General features: G+C 41.4%; 2 protein-coding genes across 3 annotated transcripts in view; one reads left to right on the forward strand and one right to left on the reverse strand.

The window, feature by feature from the left end:
- The window catches only part of eIF2A (eukaryotic translation initiation factor 2A), a 38,103-nt gene extending 28,107 nt beyond the window's left edge, over nucleotides 1–9,996 (reverse strand). For both annotated transcript variants that reach the window (XM_065447361.1, XM_065447366.1), the window contains exons 1-4: nucleotides 9,919–9,996; nucleotides 9,359–9,428; nucleotides 1,354–1,428; nucleotides 1,158–1,276 (exon numbers count right to left, since the gene is read on the reverse strand). In XM_065447361.1, the coding sequence (XP_065303433.1) occupies nucleotides 1,158–1,276; nucleotides 1,354–1,428; nucleotides 9,359–9,428; nucleotides 9,919–9,946 (292 nt within the window). In that variant the 5' untranslated portion in view covers nucleotides 9,947–9,996. The remainder of the gene's footprint in view (nucleotides 1–1,157; nucleotides 1,277–1,353; nucleotides 1,429–9,358; nucleotides 9,429–9,918) is intronic.
- Nucleotides 9,997–10,104: 108 nt separating this feature from the next.
- LOC135914493 (U2 snRNP-associated SURP motif-containing protein) overlaps nucleotides 10,105–13,566 on the forward strand; it is a 51,059-nt gene continuing 47,597 nt past the window's right edge. Inside the window, exons 1-3 of the mRNA XM_065447376.1 lie at nucleotides 10,105–10,241; nucleotides 10,663–10,740; nucleotides 11,455–11,569. Of these exons, the coding sequence (XP_065303448.1) occupies nucleotides 10,230–10,241; nucleotides 10,663–10,740; nucleotides 11,455–11,569 (205 nt within the window). The 5' untranslated portion in view covers nucleotides 10,105–10,229. The remainder of the gene's footprint in view (nucleotides 10,242–10,662; nucleotides 10,741–11,454; nucleotides 11,570–13,566) is intronic.

Consider the following 13,566-nt stretch of genomic DNA (forward strand, 5'->3'; position numbering starts at 1 on the left):
TTGCACAACTGTAGGCAAAACGAAACACACAGCAGAATAGATGAACCAAATGTTAAGTGAAAAGAATAAAGTAAAATTCATTCTTTAATATGTGTTCAAAACTGGTGACAGAATCTGTATTTTCAGATATGCACATGTTACGTTGCTTTTATTGGTTTAACGAGAAACAAATACTTTTGAAAACATCAACTCTTCAAATATGAGCTGTGAGAACCTATAAGTGAGTTGAACGGGGTTACATCCTGTCATGGGGGCCTCATATACAGCTCGAAATTTATAGTTTGGCATAGCATGATAATGTTGATAAATTATGTGCCGGTTGGTTTACCCTAGCAAGCAAGGCTGTAATTGAGCTGGTCTCCCAAACAGCCAGAACATGCATCTTGCAGCAATGTACTGCCAACTAAGTAAGCTGTTACATAACAAGCAACATGTCATTCGGCAAGGCAATGCTACGTGCTAGATATTCATCAGCCATGACTTTCAATCCAATGCAAAGAAATATCTAATACCAGTGTCAAACGTACACTTCTGATCACAATCGGGGCTAAACTGGATCAGATTTCTTGATTGTGATCAACAATGGTGGCTGCTACACTGTCCAAAAATTTAGGTTGAGTTATTATTCTATGCTGATCATCTGCAACTCTCAGAATAACATTACAACTTGTTTACAAATGTAGATTTGCAAAATATGATTAAATTTGAACACTATTTCAATTTTACAGCTTACTTTAGCTGATAAAAATGTTCTTAAAAAATTTTTATTGAGCTGCCTTCCCGTTGTTTTTAGAATTTTTAGAATACTGCGCTAGAGGGCGCAGTTGTGAGCCTGCTATCATGATCATGATTTTTTATCATGATTTACAATCATTGAATCGAGATCACGACTTGACAGTGACCGTGTAGCTGCACACGGATCCAGATCAAGCTTAATCCGGATCGGCCCTGTTTGCGACCAGAAGTGTACGTGTGACACTGGGATAATATCTAAGACAAAGCAACAACGGGAACATACACACTGCCATGAGCATTGTTTTTCTTTTTCTCCTCTTTTTTTTTCTTGCACTGTGTCCTGCAGTTATACAGCTTCATGCAAGGATGCATTTAGAAGTTGTGGCTATACTTGCAAGCATAAGTAACGAATTGACACGTACCTGTGCACTGCTCCCATGTGCACAAGATACTTCCCTTTGGTGAGAACTCCAGATACAATGTCTTTGGCTTGGGAACTTCAAGCACTTTTTCGAATGATGGTAGAGCAACAACCTGTACTCTGCATAAACAAGTGTGCCATCATTGACCATGACGAAACGATAAGGCTACAAAAGCAGTTGGCCAGTACAAACATACTTCTCCTCATTACTCCAAGCAAAAAGTTTCCCATCCTTGCTGAAGGCAATAACTCTGCAGGACCGTGTGGTGTCTCTGAAATTAGAAATATTTCCCAAGCATGATTCACACACGGGGCCTTTTCACATAAAGCATTGTTCTGCAGCACGACTTGTGTACAAGACCCTGACGCAATGAAAACTGCCAAAATCTTTTTTTTTTTTTTTTTTCGGGAGACAGCAACGTTGTTTCATTGATAAGCAAGCTGCACTTTAGAATGCTCTTTCAAAAAGTAGAATCATAGCAAATGTTGTTAGGCTAATTTACTAGTCGAGTACACAAGTGGTCTAGTTGATTTATGAATAGCACGGTGAATAGCACAGATGACAGGACAAGAAAGAGGGATGGAATCCATGTGTTGTTTCCTTCTTTCTTTGCCTTAAAAAAAACAAATTCTCGGATTTTACATGCCAAAACCACGATCTGATTATGAGGCACGCTGTCGCGGGGTGGTTCCAGATCAATTTCGACCACCTGGGGTTCTTTAATGTGCCCCTAAATGTAAGTACAATAGCTCTGCAGGTTTTCGCAGAACTATTACGTCAAGTACAAAGTCATTTTTGCATTTTGACACCATCAAAATGCTGCTGCCATAAGGGGATTTGACCCTGCGACCTCATGCTTAACAGCGTAACACCAAAGCCACTAAGCAACCACGTCAGTTATTCCTTCTTTCTTTCTTGTCCATTGGCATATCAACTATACTTTAAGTATGAGGGGGCAAGTCACACCTCTCTCTCTCTTTCTATATATATAGCCCCCCACCAACAACAACAGCTGTAATACCCTGCATATAATTTCCCCTTTGACTTCTGTAATACATGTTTGTTTGTTGTATGCTTTACCACAAAGCCTGACACGGAGGGCTCCTTCCGAGGGGAGCGGAGGTTAAGTTAGCGGCATCTACCTAACCTCCCTCGCACCCGGAAGGAGCCTTTAGAGGCCACAGACCAATAAAAGATGACACATTCTTTTATTTAATGTGTTAATGACATGTTGATTTGTCGGAAAATATTCACTGGAGGTGATACAGAAGTTCACGTTCATGACTGGGCGGAGAATGCATACTCAGAGCGGGCCCAAGTGGCACGTATATGTAAAGTTCGCCTCCTTTAGGGATTGCTCGATTGCCATTGCAATTAAAAAGGCTGAAAAATGTGTCAGTGAAATTTCGTGAAATTTGTACTTTGTCATTGACAGATCTAGTTTTCAATCGTACATTTTGAACCATTACAGTCTAGTGTTGCCAACATTTTAGGAAGCATGCCACTTTAAAAATAAATGAAATTATGGGGTTTTACGTGCTAAACCCACTTTTTGATTATGAGGCAAGCCATAGTGGGGAACTCTGGAAATTTCGACCACATGGGGTTTTTTAACGTGCACCTACATCTAAGTACATGGGTGTTTTCGCATTTCGCCCCCATCGAAATGCGGCCTCCGTGGTCAAGATTCAATCCCGCGACCTCGTGCTTAGCAGCCCAATACCATAGCCACTAAGCAACCACAGTGGGTAGGAGGCATGCCGCTGAAGTAAGACAAAAAGTCACTAAAACCCTCACTACAACTGTGAAGTGGATATTAAGAATGTAGGCATTTTGAAACATCTAATATAAGCTAGTGTGAAGTAAATTATTTACCTAGACATGTAATGTTGCTCTAATGCTCGTGCAGTTGAAGGAAAACAGTGAATTTACGAACAGAGTATTGAGGGCTTTAGCTTTAGTAATCTATTTACTATAGGATAGGCAAATATCAAAGTTTCGAATATGAATAGTCGGTGTGTAATATTTTATTCGTATTCGAAAATGAACTATTTGGCATTTTCGAATATCAAATTTAACCAAATATTTTGCAACAACCGACTGTTCAAATCGGGTTACTGTTCTCCACCTGCTGAACAAAGTATCCCAAATTATAATCATCAGAAGTAAAACAGCGACAAGGTTTTTGACGCAATGCAGAAACTGGATCAGCAATACAAGCTTTGTTTCCAGTTTTGCAGGACCTGCCGTGGTTGCTTAGTGGCTATGGTGTTAGGCTGCTAAGCATGAGGTTGCGGGATCGCATTCCGGCCACGGGGGTCGCATTTCAATGGGGGTGCAATGCGAGGACACCCGTGTACTTAGATTTAGGTGCACGGTAAAGAACCCCAGGTGGTCCAAATTTCCAGAGTGCCTAGGCACTACGGCGTGCTTCATAATGAGATTGTGGTCTTGGCACATAAAACCCCATAATTTAATTTTTTTTTTGTGGTGGAAGTTCTGCGCTGGTTAAAACTCCTTGGGTTAGATCTTATGTACAAACATAAATAATGACTGCATGGATGTGGGAGCTGCCGTCGTCACTGTAGCACAATTTGTAGTGCAATGCGTGTGTAATGCAGAAGTTGTGGATTCGGGTCTCACCATCAGCCAGTAGAGTTTTCCTCCATTTCCCATTAGATTCTCATTTTTGCACTTCAATTAGAAGCTACAAATAATTTATCCTATGCTTTCTGTTTCTTCATTATCTATTGTTTTCATACGGTTCTGACTAACGAATACGTGTGAGCGTTCTTACAAAACCAGGCGCCTCAGTTCCCCTTCTTTTCATCCAACACTTGACAATCAGCTATATTGTGCTTATGGCCTACCAAACAGTCTTTCTTGTAGCCTAGTCGTGTAGGAGTTTTATCTCTTACGTTACAACCAGTGATGTTTCTTGTAAACGGCTCTGTACTCTTTCTAGGGCACACAAGTATCTCCTTAGAGTTTTATCTTCCTTTTCCATAACTTCTGATATTTCCTCGACAACTGCTTAATTATGCGTTTTTGAAAAGTTGGTCAGTTTCAAATGCCTGTCATTCTTGGAAAACTTGTTTGCCATCAGGCTTAAAGGTGTCAAGCGGCTATTCGTGTACTTCTTTTCACGACTGTTGTGATCTTGTGTTTAAAACAATCTTAATTGTGCATGATAGCTGACTGTCTATTCAGTGCAAGCGTGTTCCTAATTATACTGAAACAAATATTCCTGTTGTAACTATGTGCATCTATGTTAATCTTTAATATTTAATATTTACTATGTATATTCGATTCATATTTGAAAAAGTCTATACAGTCTTCGATTGTCTACCTCTAATATTTACGTACTGGATTATGACAGTTTTAACCCATTAAGGGTCAATGACGTAAATATACGATGCCGCGAAACAAGCCCAAAAATGGTTGATGCCGTATATTTAGGGCGACATCTGTATGTTTAAAAAGCACGCCAATTTCCCAACTTTTTCTTTTCTGTCATGTGCTGCTACTATGTGGAAATAAAGCGAATTTTTTTTCTGCACCTCCCTCGGTTTACGTTGCATGGTTTGTTTTAGAGGTAGTTTGCTCCCGAGCGTCTATATACTACCGATCGCGCATTGGCGCGCGCGCAGGCAGGCGGCGGTTTGGGTTTTCTTCCGCAGGCCGTTTCAGCTTCTCGTGCTTGCGAAACTGATGGCTATCTCGTTACTAATCGCTAAAAGGGCCTGTCTCTCACTCGTTTAGTGCTCACCGGGGTGCGCATAGGAAGAATGCTACCGTGCATGCGTTTCTGTTGCTTTTCTTTTTTTTGACACTCACGAGAACTAATTGCCTCTGGTTGACAATAAGATGATGATTAGCGGAAGTTTGTCACACGTTTTGCTTTTTTGATGGGCACACAACTACAGTTTTCCTGAGTGCGCTCATCTCCACAGTTCAATTAGGCTATGGACATAAATATTAGTGTAAGAACAGGAACATTTGACACTTGCGAAATATTCTCATGTGCACATTTTCGAAGCCTTATATGTATAACAATGCATCAAATTTTCTCATTCTTATAAGTTTATTTCCTTTTTTATTGTTGTTATTCATGAATGAAGAGTACATATATACCAACTCAAAGTATTTCTTTCTCACTTTACGGTCACCCTAGAAAAACACTTTACGGTCACCCTAGAAAAATTACGGTAAATTTTTTTTTTCCAAGCAAGTCCTGAAGAAGAATTGGAATCTGCAATAAAAAAAATCGACCCTGGGCAGTCGCACATGGTGAAAAAAATCGACCCTAAGAGGGTTACATTTTTCATTATCTTCAGATTGGAAGGTTACAATATAGCATAATTCAAAAGTACACAAGCAACGTAGTTTTCCTAGCGTGAAGATACATTTAGTCTGTATATTACCCCTAAATCTTTTGTGCATGTCTACGTTTGTGGCAGCAGAACTAAATTCTGTGGAACGCGCTTGACCACATGTTGTTAACATGGCAATGACAATTACCCAAGCATTGTACAGCTTAAATACCATATTTTCGCCCTTGATCTAGCTGAAAGCTGCCGTGAAGTACTGAGTGGTCCAAAAGGGGTGAGAAACGGAAGCGATTTGTTCAGTCACATGTGAACGAGCTAAGCCATTCCGATATTTACGCTTTTATGCAGTCGATACGTCTAATTCATCTGCTGTGTTCTAAATCTCAACAGAAAATTTATTCCACTTGGTCTTGGTAAATTAGTTCTCTGACATGCTTGCCAAGCATATACCAATCGAATGGATTTAGTGACACCACTGAACCCATAGTGTTTAAATGCTGCGGGTTCACATAGGTTTGGTAATATTCAATTATATGTACATTGAATAAGTTTTCTAAATAATAATTCAACTTCAATTTTGTGACCTATGGTGACCTTGATGCTGTGAAGCACTATCACAATGTGAAGGCTACCAATGTGAAGACAATCGTTGGTTCATCATCGTCACGCAGCCTATGCGTCGTACAGCGAGTTTTGGCCACTTGCATGTTGCTTTTGAAAATCAAAGCATGCTCTTGAAGGCCATTTTCCAAGCAATTTTTCTCACTTATAAGTCGTTAAAATATCGCCAACTGTTCATTCAAGTTATTAAAAAAGTCAGTTATCGCTAAATAGCAATCTTTGCCGTAAACAGACAAAAAGTCACGAATACTAGCGTCAAAATAACTGAAATGGCAACACCAATAAAATACCAGTAAACTATAAAAGCAAATTTCATTTTGTGTTTTCGAAGATGGTTAGGCTAGATGGCCCCAACAAACACGGAATTATGCAAGTGATGGTAGATTAAACTTGTTTTGGACAGCCTAGCGATAACTTTGTCAGCAATGCAGGCCGGCAAGGCATGCCCGCAGGCATCTTGTACCGCAAAGCACGGAGTAACGCGTCATCTGCTACTGCACGTGCAGGCAAGGCCCGAAAGCAGGTGATACGTAACAAATAAACTGTAAACTATGTGAGCCCAATTCTGAGAGAAAAGTTGGCCTCAGCTGTTTTGTTTTATTTGTGCAATGTGCAGATGGAACAACAGTCGATTTAATCAAAGATGGAGGAGACACAATGCTTGGAAAACTGGCGGCTCTTTATACAAAGTGTCTATCGACTGCAAAAGTTCCAGAAAACTGGAAGAATTCAAACATTATACTAATCCACAAAAAGGGAGATGTTAAAGAAATGAAAAAATATTGGCCCATTAGCTTACTCCCAGTATTATATAAAATATTTACCAAGATAATCTCCAATAGAATAAGGGCATGACTGGACTTTAGTTAACCAAGGGAAAATGCTGGCTTCAGGTAGGTATACTCTACAATAGATCACATCCATGTCATTAATCAGGTTATCGAGAAATCTGCAGAGTATAATAAGCCTCTCTATATGGCTTTTATAGATTACGAAAAGGCATTTGATTCAGTGGAGATACCAACAGTCATAGTGGCATTACGTAATCAAGGAGTACAGAACCCTTACATAAATACCTTGGAAAATATCTACAGAGGTTCTACAGCTAGCTTAATTCTACACAAGAAAAGCAGGAAGATACCTATAAAGAAAGGGGTCAGACAATGAGACACAATCTCTCCAATGCTATTCACTGCATGCTTGGAAGAAGTATTCAAGCTATTAAACTGGGAAGGCTCAGGAGTAAACATCGGCGGCGAATATCTTGACAACTCCCATTATCAGTGTTTCAAGCCGCTTTCTGTAGTAAGGGGATTACTGTGCTACACACACATGGATCATTAAAGTAGAAGTGGACAGGATGCATGCAGTTCATTTTGCCGATGACATTGTTCTATTCAGCAACAATGCAGACGGGTTACGACAAATTATTAAGGACGTTAACAGAGAGAGTGTTAGAGTGGGGTTGAAGATTAATATGCAGAAGGCAAAGATAATGATTAATAGCCAGGCAAAGAAACAAGAGTTCAGGATCACCAGTTGGCCTCTAGAGTATGTGAAGGAGTATGTTTACCTAGGTCAATTAGTCACAGGGAACTCTGATCAAGAGAAGGAAATTCACAGAATAAAAATGGGTTGGATCACATATGGCAGACATTGCCAGCTCCTGACTGGAAGCTTACCATTACCACTGAAAAGGAAAGCATACAATCAGTTCATTCTACCAGTGCTGACATATGGGGCAGAGACTTGGAGACCGACAAAGAAGCTTGAGAAGAAGCTAAGTACCGTGCAAAGAGTGACGGAACGAAGATTGCTAGGCATAACGTTAAGAGATAGAAGGAGAGCGGTTTGGATCATAGAGCAAACGGGTATAGACGATATTCTAATTGACATCAAGAGAAAAAAATGGAGCTGGGCAGGTCATGTAATGCACCAGTTACATAACGTTGGACCATTAGGGTTACAGAATGGGTACCAAGAGAATGGAAATGCCATCAAGGACGACAGAAGACTAGGTACAGCGATAAAATTAGGAAATTCGCGGGCGCTAGTTGGAATCGGTTGGCGCAGGACAGGGGTAATTGGAGATCGCAGGAAAGGCTTTTGTCCTGCAGTGGACATAAACCAGGCTGATGATGATAATGATGATGTTAACGGTGCCCACTTTCACAAGTGTGTGTGTGTGTGTAGGGGGGCGCGGATAAACGGCCTACTTTTTCTTTTCGATTCTGACTGTGGGGGGAGGGGCACACCTCCCCCTAAACCGGTACACCTGTGACAAGCATGGTGTCACACACGTACAGGCAAATATGAACACATCTCACTCGATGACCACAAGCACAAGCGAGAAGCGAATGCTTCGTGTTGCCTCAGTTTCACTGCGAGAACACCTTTTATGACCAAATAAGTGAAAGCAGTCTTTAAAGTTCTGGGAACCTCAATTGCACTATTGAGGTTCAATTGCACCATTGACAGACCAAGTAGCCCGAATCAACGCCGAGATCAAGACTTGAAAGACTTCTGCAGACTTGAAGAGGTGGGGAAATTTAAGAACCGTTACCAAGTAGACTCCGTATGCTATATAAATACCAGTGATGAGTGTGCTGAAGAACCAATGTGGCCGAGACTCCTCAAGCAGCTGGTGGAGAGGCCGGATCCCCATTATCAGTGTTTCAAGCCGCTTTCTGTTGTAAGGGGATTACTGTGCTACAAGCACACGGATAATAAAAGTAGAAGTGGACAAGATGCATGCAGTTTTTTTTAATGATTTTTTTTTAAAGATGAACTTCTACCAACTAGCCCAAATTGCCACTCTACTGCTTTCTGTAGACCCGTGTGATCTTGGTAGGGACTCTAGGTTGGACTTTAAAACTCTAGGCCCCTTGCCCCAACCCCCAAATATATATGCCTATATTCTTTTCATGTCATTTTTGCAGTTCGCCACACTGTTCATGGTACATGTGTTAGAAAGACGTTATTAGTGTAGGTACCCAACAGTGCAACAAATGAGAAGAAATACAGGTGTACAATTTGAACCTCCTAGCTTTATGTGCATTAATAATCACCACACATCCAATGTTTAAATTGCTGTTAAATTAGCTTAAACTAGCATGCCGCGGTGACATGTATTAGACATACATATATTTGTTTTGTAATTAATATGTGTTCTGCAGTTGTCATGGTCGGAACTGTAACGCCTGCTTCCCGAGGTACTGCAGCACATGCCAGTGCAAGGATACTGCCCACCTCTGAAATCCACTGAGCTCGGAATAATCTTGCTGTCCTTCATAAAACGCCACTCCTCTTGATCCTCGAACTGAAAAAAAAATTCAGCCCAGAACAGGAAAGATGTCAGTAAAAGATACCGAAGTAGGAGCGCCGACTTTGACTGGCGCCGCTTCACAACCTCACATGTCAGACACATCGATAGGATAAACTCCCATCTGTCACTTTTGGAGAGTCTCTCAAAAACTGAATGCAGTAACAAGATTGCAAAACCAAAGCATATCCTAGACTGCAAAATTTAAAAGAAAGACAGACATGGTATGTAGCCATACAGCTCCTGAAAAGCGAGCTGCGAGCGCACATTTTCGAAATCGCGCGATGAGCTCGTGTTCGGAATATTTGCTCACAGGTGCGAAACGTGCAAGGCAGTTACTGTAGTCAACGATGTATTGTGAATGTTTTCCTTTAAGGAGGCGTGAGGGGTGTGTGTATGGGTACATTAGTTCACAGATGTATCAGTTGGTGCTTGCCAAGACATTAAAAGCACTGTAGTTACACGCTACGTTGTAAACAATCATTACCAGCAATCAGCGGCCTGGAAGCTGCCATCTTGCCTGCAGCTTAAAGAAACAAAAACAAAAAAGCCCGAATAAAAATTTTATTTGTTTAATACTTAAGCCATACTTTAAATTGTAACACACTTTGTTGCATATAACTTTATGTTGTCCACAACTAAGAATTTACTTAAGTTGATTTTACGTATTCAACATTTTCAGACCCGTGGTCGTGAAGTGGACTTTAGGAAACCCACAAAACCTGAATGGTTGTTTTCGTGAGGTCGTGTTCTGCTCCGTTTTGATTTCGCGGTGTAATGTATATAGAGTGATCCATAATGAGCGGACCGGTAAGCATGTTCGCTTGTTATTTCGAGTATAATTGCACTGCAACCCTTCCTTCTATTTGGGGTAGTTATTACGTGCAGAGTTGTCATCGGCGCTTTCTGGCTTTTAGGCCTAGGGTAACGATCGCCCGGGAGGCGACTAGTGAGCACTTGTCGACGCTTCTTGCTGCGCCAGTGCTGCTAGTGTTTGTACTGTTTTTGTGTCACAGTGGACGACGAGACGTCGAAAACGACTGTACGCCTAGATTCAACTGTACCTCTAGAAGTAGCTTTTTTATTTGCGGTTCACCAAGTATTGGGTCTGAACAGTTCTGTTGATTCCCGCGATCCGGTCTACAACACACATCTGAATATCGGAGGGTGGTTTAATACGCGCGGTCAAATATGTCTTGCTCATTTGTCATTGTCTCAATCCCGCGTCCAGGGAGGACCGAAGGTCAAGGCCTTCAACATAAACCCCCTGGCAAAGAAGTTGGCGGTGAAAGACAAATTCAGAAAAGAGGTATGTGTGTTGCTCTGAAAACTCAGTGTGATTCCTGACTTCTTGGACTCAAAACAGCGCCTACTCTTTTATGTTTGCTTTGTGTGTGTGAGAGTGTGTGTATGTGTGTGTGTATGTATGTATGATTGTTTTGTTTGTTTGTTTTTTGTTTGTTTGTTAGAAACTTAGTACGTCCATTGATAGATTCGCAAATTCCCATCCAGCGGTCTGACGCAAGCATAGTTGTATATTCTTCAATGGAACGCTGTATATTGCGCAACCGTGCTTTATGGTGCGCAGCGCGACGAGACCGCCTGTACTGGGCGAGAATCCGGTGCCTTCTATTCCATAAGGTGAAAGACAAATTCAAAAAAGACGTAGGTGTTATATTGATCTGAAAACGCAATGTGACTCCATTTCTTGGATGCAAAACAGCGCTTTTTTACTCATTTTAAGATTGCTTGGTATGTATCTAGGTATAATTGTTTGTTTTTCCGTTAGAAACTTCAGACTTAATAAAAGTACACCAAGTGTGACAAGGTATTCTGTGCCATAATGTGCAGAAAGCATTGCAGACTAAGATTTGTTGCTGTGACATAAACGCAGCAAGAAGAGCTGTTTACTCTAATAATTGCATAACATTTACATATGAAGCTGAGGTGGAGGCAGCTGCTTCAAGTATTTTGTTGCAAAGTGGGCAACCATAATAATGGCTGTTGCTCTTGTTCCATGAAGGAAGAAGACAAGGCTGCTGCAGAGGCATACGAAGAGTTCCTCGCATCTTTTGAAGAACCTGCTAAACATGGAAAGCTGTTTGTTCGTGGTAGTGTCATCAATGCAGGCTCCGGGGGTAAGTTTTCGTGTGTTAATTTCCGGTAGTAAGCTTTGGCATGTCCTGGTGGTGAAGGGTTGACACTTTGGATGTAGTATATGAGGTTGCTCTACATAAGTCAGCTGTTATTAAGCACAGCATAATTATTGCTTAAAATTGTGGTTCGTATATTATTAGGCACGTGCATTTTATTCTATGTGTATTACAAAGTAAAAGAAAGTCCATGCTACAAGCGAGTTAAGTTGCCATCATGGTAATGAGGAGCGGCAGAGCGGGCAGAGCTGTTCAATGCGTCGTGGGGCACATTAGGGCTGTAGTACGCAAGCGAGATTGCAAGTTAGTTCCCCGAGTTCTGTGGTCTCTGTGAGATACACAATTCCATCAACGAATTGTGTCATGAATGGGTGCCAGCACTGCAATAATAGCACTGCTGTCTTATTCTACCTTATTCTTAATCTTATTCTTCTTAGCTTGACTTGGCTAAAAAAAGCCTGGCACATGCAGCCAGCAAAAGCATGGCCTTCGAGATCAGTTTGTTACTTGGAGGAAGTCGTCACTGGGGTGTAGATTGAACTGTTTATGGGAGTGCACGCAAGAAAACTCTATGCTTGTGCACCTGTCAGAAAAACCAAATGAGTCTGAGACATGCAGTAATCTTTCGTTCCGTTGACAACAATGGGCAATCAGTTCTCCTGAGTCGGATCTCGAAAAAAGAAACACAGGAATGGCAGCATTGTTTTTATATACCAGCAGCCTTCAACAGCCACGGACGTCAACATGCACGCTTTTATGCTGCAGCACACAAGATGACCAGCGTTTAAGACTTCCTCACCTTCAAGCAGGCTTCGAATCCTGCGTTCTGCTCGCCAAATGCGAGCCAATACGCAGGCTAACGACTGCGGGCGTGTAAACTGAAGAGACATTAGAACATCACGATGCGAAACATGTCACTGAGCAAGATGACCGCAGCACTGCACCAACTGCTCTAGTTCGTAATCTCTCACACAGCCATGTTGGATTTAAAGTGGCACCCCCTATAGGCCGTGAAAGTTGCAAATAACTGTTAAAGCTGAGGCGGAATTTGAAAACATGGACAAAGCTAAGTTGAGAAGGTGGCACAATGGATGTCACCAGCCCGCATTTTGCCATGACAAAGACCAACTGCAATAAAATTTAGCTTTTGCAAAATTTTTTATGAGTTGCATATACCACTACAGCAATCTTGGCAAGGCCACTGTGCTGGTAATTGCACAGTTTTCTTGCTAGCAGCCTTTCACCTAAGCAGACAAAGCATGCATTTGGTGGTTTTCTCTACGACACAAGTCCCACTATGCAGTCTCGCAAGATATTTAGGGTGCTGCGGGTACTGACTTGTCTTGGAAGTCTTGGCTAGGAGCCGTGTGCTCCAAGTCATGCATCAAGAGTAATGGCTGCTTTTCTCTTCTCTTTTTTTCCTTTCTTCCTCCCCCCCCCCCCCTCCCGGCAGTTTCGGTATAAAAATGGCAATCTTTCTAGCTTTTCTTGACATTTCTGCTTGCATTTGAATCGTCAGATTTTGCATGGAGGTTTTTTTGTATCCAAATTATCTTAAGCCAGGCTTTTTATGGGATCCAGAATTTCATTGCAGTTGGCTTTCAATTGCGATTCTACCTAAGCTCTGCCATATTGGTTAAGTCAAATTAAATATTTGGAGAAGTGCACGTCTTGCATATATATTCTATTGAGGGCTGCAATATACCCGGTGTCCCAGTACGCATGACTGCTGCTACTATGCAGTCAATACGATTTCTCTAGAGCTCTCGCATTTTTAAATATATTGGCCCAAGTTATCTGGAACACCCGGTATACACTGTGTGCGTGCGTGCACGTACATAAAAATGAATGTAAACAATGCACATGATGTTCATAGGTGTTGGAGATAGAGTTAACTAGTGCATTTCCTCTAACCGAGCACAGAAACCAACAGTAGAGTACTGTGCTGCATGAACTGTTTTAAATGGCATATGGAAATTAAA

Source organism: Dermacentor albipictus, chromosome 1, assembly GCF_038994185.2.
Source record: "Dermacentor albipictus isolate Rhodes 1998 colony chromosome 1, USDA_Dalb.pri_finalv2, whole genome shotgun sequence".
NCBI classification, from domain to species: Eukaryota; Metazoa; Arthropoda; class Arachnida; order Ixodida; family Ixodidae; genus Dermacentor; species Dermacentor albipictus.